General features: G+C 43.6%; 1 protein-coding gene across 1 annotated transcript; it reads left to right on the forward strand.

Annotated features, from left to right (window-relative positions):
- The first annotated feature begins 1,421 nt into the window (after window positions 1-1,421).
- LOC117425578 (GTP-binding protein REM 1-like) lies at window positions 1,422-9,895 on the forward strand. The gene is made up of 4 exons (XM_034042600.3): window positions 1,422-1,778; window positions 5,750-5,832; window positions 6,643-6,850; window positions 7,538-9,895. Exons 1-4 carry the CDS (start codon window positions 1,448-1,450, stop codon window positions 7,813-7,815), a joined length of 900 nt encoding a protein of 299 aa, XP_033898491.3. The 5' UTR covers window positions 1,422-1,447; the 3' UTR covers window positions 7,816-9,895.

Here is a 9,895-nt window from a genome sequence, read left to right on the forward strand (position 1 = left end):
AAAGCACAGGTGTTTGAAGTGAAATCATTTTTGCCATGGCGTGGCTGATCAAGCTCCATTCTGTGCTGTACTCAGTGCAACACAATGCTCAAGTTCTGTTTCAGGGGTGTGTGTGTGTTTGTGTGTGTTTGTGTGTGCGTGTGTTTGTGTTTGTGTGTGTGTGTTTGTGGTTTTTTGCATGTTTCCTAAACTACCTTGTAAATAAAAAATACCTTAAAACTGCATTATTTATAAAATACAGTAATAATAATAATAATAATAATAATAATAATAATAATAATAATAATACAGTTAGTAGCTGTAAAGTATGAACCTACAATCGATACAGGGGGTCGGAGTAAAGGAAGTGACTTGCGTTCAACGTCATTAGTTGTACAGTTATAATAAGATTAAGGTTGACACGCAGAAGTCAGACCCGGTTGACACAGTGCAGTACAGTACACGCAGAGAGCTACCGCACCGCAGCCAAGAGGCGCCGAGGGAGACGGTGCTGAAAGAAACATTGGAAACACAACTTCTCAAACAGCCAGAGAGCGGTAAGTAAGCACTTCAGTCTGGAAACCCCCGGGCTCTCGTTCTGTACATTCTCCGTTGCTTGTTATTGAGGTTTGATGTTAATATTAATTCGGGACTGACCAAGTGTGTTTTAAATAATGCAGCTGTGGCTGGAAGTGTTAATATTGTTTGTTCTGGTCGCCCTATGTCAGTGTGGAGTTTCTGTCCTCTTTTCAAAAGCTCGATCTCCTTGCAGGATGCGCACAATGTCAGTGGCGTCCGCACAGAGAAGGTACTGAAGCAGAGCTGGGGAGCGCTGTTTAAATTTTTAACAGTGTTTTGGAACTTTGCGAACTGTTGTCATGGCTCCAAGGGTATATTGTTGCACTGTTCCACCGGCCATTCTATACCATCGCAACAAAGCGGAAAGAAACATCCGATAGCTGTTTGGATGTTCAGTATGATACAGGGGCTCACGGCCCACTGACATGTGTAAAAACTGGTGATCGAGGCAGTCGGGTTCATCAGATAACGAACGACGAGGACATGGTGGCAGACTGCCCCTGAAAACTCGAGAAACTTTAATCAGCATCTCATAAAAGAGGCTGGAGCTTCCGATCTTGCAACATTTGTAACTCGCGGTGTTACCAGACAGAGCAGAGATTTATTTATTTATTTTAAAACCCACCACAAGGCAGTTTCATAACTTGTATAACGTGTATTATGTTTGCACATTTTTCATATGATATTTTTTTGCACATTCGCTTCAGGTTTTAAACAGCATTGAACGTTTCCCCTCAAACACAATTTTAACTTTAAATATTCTACCTACATGACTATATATCAACTCTCTTTTTTTGTATTGTTTTTTAAAGTTTACATTAACGGAGTCTCTGTGCTTTTTAGGTGCATTTATTTGGGGGGGAGGTGGGGTGGGGGAGGGCTCAAGAAGATGACTCTGAACACACAGAGAGACAGCAAGGAGACACTACGAAGAAGGGCCAGTACCCCGCTCCCTGCTTCACACCAAGCCGGACCCGGAGACCGCAAAACGACCGCCGACCCACAGCACCCCGCACTCGGGCATTCCGCCTCCTATCACCCAGGGGACAAAACAATCCGGAGTCGGGCCAGCTGGTCATCCGATTCCGAGGATTCCGACAGCTCCGGAGCGGACTCTTTGTACCGGGTTGTCTTGCTGGGGGACCCCGGCGTGGGGAAGTCGAGCCTGGCTAACATCTACGCGGGGACACAGGAGAAGGATGCTAATGAACATCGTGGAGGTAGGAGCGGGACCGTGCTTAGTAGATTTGGGGGCTCACGTTGCACGTGTACTTAAGGGCAACCTACATAACTTCTGTTTTTGTTCAAAAGTCTTGCTTTGAAAATGAATAAATGCAGTACAGACTCACTTAGCGTGCATAGTTTTAGTTTACCAATGCTTCAAGAACCCCATGGTGTGTACCTTGCATAATGTGATGTGTGTAATACCAGTGTGAAGAGTTTGAATAGTTGCAAGGCTGTGAAACAAGCTACGCCTTGCTAATCTCACTGTCCCTGGGATCGAGTTGCCTGTATCAACAAAACAGTGGATCTGCAGCCTTTCACACGCTCTCCATAATGCGCACTCCCTAACAAAATCGGGTAACACACTTCATCACCTATTCTTTATATCGGGCTGGTTTGTGTGGTTTACATGTAAGTTGCAAGAACGGTATTGCATTGAGAAATAAAGTATACCGTGGTGAATTTTTAAAAGAGTCTGTTTTACAATGTGTAGATAATGTGGATAAAGATGATCTTATGATGACTGTGGGGTGAAGACTGCACACTCACAGTTGTTTATAGCTGTGTACGATAGTTTGACATTTGTGTCATACCAGTTACTTTTGAGTTACAAGATACTCCACAAGCTGCAAAACACTACGGTATAAACTGAAAATAATTAGCAGCTTTTGCCAATTTTCCAACAGATGGCTTATGTTATCATAAATGTTTCAAAGTTGTTTTTACAAAAAGTTTTAACATCAAAGCTATTTTTGTACAATTATCCATGTCCTTTTCACAGCTTGACTTGCTCAGATCTGACAGTAACGAGCCCAAGTACTGTGGTGTGGAGTGAACCGGTCAATAATGAAGCCATTCATTTGTTCCCTCACCAAAGGCAACCGGGCAGGCTCTGAGAGGGAGGTCTGATGCAGTCGGACCAGCTCATTATAAAAAGATCATCCTCGTCCAGCTGAAAATACAGAACATGCATCAGACAGTTACAGTAAGGGGCCAGACACACTTGCTTCGTTTGGGCTGATTTATTTTCGGTTCAGTACGTTTTGGAAGCATACGTGAATCCTCCTAAAGAACTCAGTCCCTTTCAAAGTTTGTTTAATAGAACCGAACTCAGTCCTTAATCATAAAGAAGCTCGGAACTTAGAACAGAGCAGCAGAACACACGGAATGACAAGGTCAGTGCTGAGCACTCTACTGTAGAGTGAAACAAACAGCAAAAATAACAAGGTGCTTTTGTTGAAATGTCAGCTGTCTGATTTGTGTTTGTTATTTTTGCCAGTAGTGGCAGAGGCCAGTGAGGCTGATGGCAGTGTGGCTGCTTCATACAAAGAGAGGGGTCCATGGCATCTCAATGTGACAGACTCACTAGTGGGAGCTGTTCTCTAGAGAGCGAAAAAACACAAATAAGGTTTTGAAATATAATGGCATTTGCAATTAATAATCATTTCCAAGTTGTAAAACAAATCTCAAAATAAAATTACCCAGGCATTCTTCTTCAGGTATTTTGTTTTAAAAACATTATTTGTGGCCACGTTTCAAATGAACCAGATGTTTTAAATTAATCTCTAAAGAGCTCATTTCAAGCAACACAATCAAAACAGTCATGAGGAAAGTTTATTTGTGTCAATTACACCCCTTTACAAAAGTTTCCCATAGTAAAAGCATAGCAAAGTGGAATAAAGCATAGCGAAAGCATGGCAAAGCATAGGTGAGGTATAGTAAAGCATATTCAAAAAACATGGTAAACCATGGGAAAAGCATAGGAAAACTGCAGAATCACAGCATAAGCATGGGGAAACTGCAGGATTACCATGGAAAAGTCTGGTATGCTGTTACTGCAGGACACTTTCCTAAGGGCACATGCATGTCATTTGATATCTTGGCTGGCCGGGCTCAGTGATTTGATGTCAGTCGTCCTGTGTTTTGTTAGCGTGCTGTGTTGATTGTCTCTGGGAAAGTAAATCCACATCTGTGTTTCACACAGGCAGCAATTATTTTTCATCTCCAAACTGCATCCCTGAGGACTCTGATTCAAGTTTGGGACATTTAAAGGAAATTAAAAATGACACTAAACTCATGTAAAGTGAGGGAAAGTTAAACTTAAATGAAACGTGCAAGTAGTATGTTTTCTTACAGCAGTGAAGGGGAGTTTACTGAACTTTCAACAGTTGCATGCATAATTTAAAGTATAAATACCATTATGACTAAGATGTCAGATATACAGCGCTGTAAAAGTACTGTGGTAAGCAAGACCACAGATGACCATGAAATCTTGATGCAATTGGCATTTTCATCCATTACCCCAAACCGTGCTGTTATGACTTCACGGCCCTATTACCCAGCAAAGGAACATGCTGTTTTGTACACATGATGAAAAAGCAGGCACAGAAAACCACTAAACTGCAAACCACATGTCCCGTAACAAGCCTAAACTGAGACCGAACCAAACTGACGGCACATTTTACAGCATGAAATAATGCAGGCCGCACCATTGCAACAGCCACCAGATTCTAGTGACTTCTGATAGAGAGCTTGGATGGACGGGGGATGCATACTGCATTGACAGGGCACCCCAACCTCCAAGCATCCACCCCAGCTGCCTGTGAAATACTACAGGGTTCAGTGTTGGATAGCAAAGTATTACCGTGCGGTCACATTACAGGTGGACTGTTGCAATCATTTCACAAATGACCCTGCATGCAGTGTGTACTGTGACTGATAAACGGCTTGCCCTAGCACATTATGTGAGAAGGTGGCTGATTCCCACAGTAGCACCGGCAGTGTTTCCATGGCAAATTAGCAGTGCTGAGCATGGGGAAAATAGATGAAAACCACTCGTTTAAAACGCATTAGTCTAGCCTGTTTGTATGAAAGATGAGTGGCTGTATCAGACCACTTTAACGCATCTGTCTGGGACTTTTTAAACTCTGACGGCAGAGTCTAGATTTTTCTGCTTTTGGTTTTGGTACAGAAAGTGGAAAATAAGATAGTTTGTTGATGTTTTATGAAGTGTGTTTTTGATCTGCCTAGCGCGTTTGGAAAAAAAAAAAAACCCAGAAGGGTGATGAATTATACAAGACAGTGTTTGACAGTTCCAGCCCCACGTGTTGCTTTTACTGCACCATACCGATAGTGCTTTGTGATGGTGGTCCACTATGAAAGGCGCTATATAAAATAAAGATTGATTGATTGATTGATTGATTGATAGGAGAAGCAGTTAAAGCCTGGGTGCCTGCTACACAGCTCTAACTGGTTAGCATGCAATGACCCTGTTGTCAGATTTCTAAAGCATGGGATTCCTTAATTACAGGATGCCAGTGTTGCTGGAAGGATGGATCTCCTCCAGAATGTACACTCCAGACAAGAGCAGTGTTTCCCCGTTTTACTTCAGATCGGCAGGAACTTTAAACGTTATGTCTGCTCCACGGTTCGATCAGCAACAGGACCGCTCCCGAGCCACAGAAAACTTTTTTTTGTCCTTGCTTCGAATCTTATAAACTTGCTGAAGAGAGAGATTTTCTGAGGATATATTCTATCCATACTGGCACATGATACAAGTGACCCTGTGCACCGCTGTCATCAGATTGCAGCTGGTTTGAAGCTCGCTGTCAAGGTCCAGATTTGAGAACAGCCCTGAGTACCAAGTCTACAGTCTCCTCGTCTTTACTGTTTAGGCTTTACTGCCATTGTCGGTGTTAATAGAGTGGAAGAAATGATTTGTAGTTAAGCACATGCAGTACTTTATTATGCAGTCATTATTAAACAGTAATTACGCTGCTTTAACCCTTTCATGCGTGGCGACCTCATACGGGGGCGGATTAAAAACAAACAAACTTGTGGTCTTTACATGTGGAAGATGCAACTGCATGCTGACCTTGTATGAGGTTGCCATTTAATGTGTAGTGGGTTCATGTGTAACTGCAGTGCGGTGTGTGTCACCGGCATGTTTTCTGTCCATGTGTTTCAGAGGAGTCCTATGAACGAACGCTAACAGTAGACGGGGAGGAGACGACTCTGATTGTGATGGACACGTGGGAAACTGAAAAGCAGGTAATCCCTTCCCTGCGTTAACACCCAGCAGGTCTTCATGTGCTGATAGACCCCAGATATACATGCACTCACACTGTAGAATTGACAATACTGTGCACACAATACAGACTCTCTCGCCTTCTCTCTCTCTCTCACTCACTATCACACTCTCTCCGTCTCTCTCTCACTCTCTCTCCGTCTCTCTCTCTCTCCCTCACTCTATCGCACTCTCTCTCCGTCTCTCCGTCTCTCTCTCTCCCTCTCTCTCTATCGCACTCTCTCTCTCTCGCTCTCTCTCTCTCTCTCTCTCTCTCTCTCTCTCGCCCTCTCTCTCTCTCGCCCTCTCTCTCTCTCTCTCTCTCTCTCTCTCTCTCTCTCTCTCTCTCTCTCTCTCTCTCTCTCTGTTTCCCCTCCTAAATGAGTTCTCATTATTGCAGTGCAGTGCCACAGACAACCTCGGCTTCAATGCTGGTGCCTTCAGGGCCTAATTAGAGTTTTATTAGTTGGAAAGTTACTCAGCGAGGGTTTGGTATTTTGCTCTGATATTGACTGCTTGTCCAAAGAAACAGTACAAACACACTGTTGTTTTTGTTATACTGTATACCAATGGGATTTCGTTATTACTTAGCATTGAATGTCATTGAGCAGTAGGAACTTTGTTTTTTTAAGTTCAAGCTTATTTTCAGAGTATGCGTTTCTGATGGTAATCCAAGCATTTTGAAAAGGACAGTGTTTGCCAAATAACCCATTTTCAGTTTACCCTACCCCTCCCTCCCTCCAGAGAGATACTGACAGACTGCATTGCCTGTGTTTCACATCTTGTTGTTTCAGGAGCAGGCTGAGAATTGGGTTCAGGATTACTGCATGCAGGTTGGCAACGCGTACGTCATCGTGTACTCCATCACAGACCGGGCGAGCTTCGAGAGCGCGTCCGAGCTGAGGATCCAGCTGCGCAGGGCGAGGCAAGCCGAAAACATCCCCATCATACTGGTGGGGAATAAAAGTGACCTGGTCCGCTGCCGAGAGGTGTCTGTGGAAGGTGATTGTGATTTTTTTTTTTTATGGGAATAATTTAGAACGCTGGTACCTGCTCCAGAACCAATCAGAAAAACCCATGACTAACCTAACATTCCATTGCCATTGTGAGGAAGTGTGGCAGTTAGAATGCTTGAGATCACATGTACAGGGTGTGCCAGAGGGACAGAGGTAGGGATGTCAGGTCATTCTGCCCTTGCCTTGCAGAAGCTTCAGTGTCATGACGATATTAAAAATCCCTGCCTGGGGATGATGTTGTTTTTAAAACAAGCTCCTTCCAGCCTCCAGCTTGTTTCCTGTGTCCCCACGCTGACCCCCAGTTTGATTCAATATGTTCTTACTCACCGTCTTAGTTCTTCAAGTCAAGGATGTTTCCGACAGTAAAACACTGACAGCGCTGTGCAGTCTCGTGCGTTTTTCTAAACACTGTGCGAATGGAAATGAGAGCCGTGCTGTCACTGGATGAGCGCAGTAACATCTGCATGACTCCATACAAAAAAAAACCACCTGGAGGCTGATCTCTGATTTGATACTAGGCTGATCTCTGATTGCATGAAGTCTTGCTACGTCGAATCTCTTGTATGAACGATTACGAGCGCGGCTGTTGTTTCCAGCAGTGCGTGCTCTGATTTACTGTACAGAATGTGCTGTAGGCTCTGCAGTAGAACCCGCATGTGTGTTTGTGTTTCAGAGGGCCGGGGCTGCGCTGTGGTGTTCGACTGCAAGTTCATCGAGACGTCGGCGGCGCTACATCACAACGTGCAGGAGCTCTTCGAGGGCATCGTGCGGCAGATCCGGCTGCGCAGGGACAGCAAGGAGACCAACGAGCGCAGGATGTCTGTCTACAAGCGCAAGGAGAGCATCACCAAGAAAGCGCGCAGGTTCCTCGACAGACTGGTAGCGAAAAACAACAAGAAGATGGCCTTGAAGGTGCGCTCCAAGTCTTGCCATGACTTGTCCGTTCTTTAAAAAAGCAGCGACCCTCTGACTACGTGAACGCTGCAGAGACGCGGCTGCTCACTTTCATGGCCTTTTTCTATTTTTCCAGGAGCAAAGCGATATTTGGCAGCCTTACGGTTTCGAGGAAAAGAGACCTTTTCTTGAATTTTTTTTTTTTTTTAACTTTTGTATTTTTTGGACTCCTTAAAAGCCATTCCCATGTGTCACTCTTGTGAACCAGCAGTTTAATTTCACAGCTACAGCTCGAGTCTCAATCAGATCAAGGAAAGACATCCAAAGCCTGACCTATGCACAAATGTCACAAAATAATTGCCTTGTCAGGTCAGTGATTTTGGATTAGCAGAAACCATCTCCACAGATTAACCAAACTGAGACAGACAAGTATTTTACAGTGAGTGTGATTCTTTTTTTTTTCTTTTCACTTCTAGAGTTATGGGACTGAAAAACTAGAAGCCGCTAAATAGTTTCTGATCGGTTTTTCATCTGCCTTTTCTCTCCAAATGAAGCAGAAACCTTTAGAAAAAGTCGCATGGTATAATACAGATCGTAGTGCTGATCATTCATATGCTAACATTTTGGTTTATCAGATTGTATGACGCGTTGGCCGCTGCTGCTAATAGTGTCCATTCTCCTGCACTGTGCTCAGTCTTCACAAACCTGTCTCTACAAACTTGGGTGTTTGTATTTGAGTAAATGAGACACGAGCCGACAAGCAGGCTACTGCACAGTGTTTATGTCATGCAAATAAGGGGGCTTAATGGGGAGGGGGCTATTATGAAAAGCTCTGAGGTGCTGACTGAGTTTAATAGTAACTGTACAGAATAGCCTGTGTGCTCCACACAGCCCATCAGACAGCACGTTAGTCCCTCACTCCTGACTTACCATCCCAGCAGCTGCTTACAATCCCTGTTATAATGTTCTCTTAGTTTCCCGCGTCACTGTCTTAAAAGCAATGCACACGGTTGTGTAACATCCACAATGCAGCACACCCGTCTGTGTGTCTGTGTGACCGATGGCGGGCTGATAAATGGCAGCTTTATTTGCAGAGCTTGTGCAGAAGTGAGATTCTGCTCCCCCCCCCCCCGATGGCCAGCCTGTTTGCAGGCCTTCCTTGGACACACACCAGCCAGTGCTTTCACTGAGGCGGCTTGTGAAAGGAACGAGCAATAAAATGGATACAAATGAAAGACAATTTGTGGAGCTACTACACATTTTGTAAATATATGATGTTTTGGGGGGGGGGGGGGGGGGGTTATAATAAAAACTATTAGTGGCACTTTTTTGCAGTGAATTTGTCTTTTAATAAGAGCACAAGGATAGTTTGGGATTTCAAAGGCTTGTTTTTCATGGGGGTCCTGAACACCGTTAAACACATATACTATTGCTCTGAGAATAACATAACATCACACACTAAACCAGCTGGGGTTGTTACCAGGGTTCTGAGAAACCGCACATTCACGGGCCGAGGTGCCGGGATAAATGGGCCTCGTTGCGAGTCAAGCAGAAGGGGTTTCCCTGTGAAATGTCTGGATTCTCACAAAGATGCTGCTGTGACCCCAGGTCTGGATTCTCACAAAGCAGCTGCTGGGTCCTTCCTTGTTTGTTTGCTTCGTTGTTTTTTCAAACAATGAAATAAGATGCAGTTTATGCAGAAGAGCAAGGAATGCAATTACACCGATGAGAACATGGTGCTGAATGTGCCCAGTGACTGTAGCCATAGCTGCAAACCTCAGCACTCCAGTATTTGTATTGGTAATATACATATATATATATATATCATTGCCTTGTGTTATTGCCATGTATTAGCCAGCATGATAAATGACACAGTATCTTATGACCAGTGTTAAGACTCTACAAGGAACAAGACTATAGTATGTTGCTTGACATCTTCATGTTCACAGTTAACAGTATTAATACCAAACATTTTTTAACAGCTGGCTTTTATACAACTGTTCTCTTTAATCAAGGTTGATAACAATCCAAACCTGTGAGGTTTATGTGGAGTTCCCAGTGTCCTATAGCTTACATAATGAATTCTACAATAATAATAATAATAATAATAATAATAATAATAATAATAATAATAATA

Source organism: Acipenser ruthenus, chromosome 29, assembly GCF_902713425.1.
Source record: "Acipenser ruthenus chromosome 29, fAciRut3.2 maternal haplotype, whole genome shotgun sequence".
Classification (NCBI taxonomy): Eukaryota; Metazoa; Chordata; class Actinopteri; order Acipenseriformes; family Acipenseridae; genus Acipenser; species Acipenser ruthenus.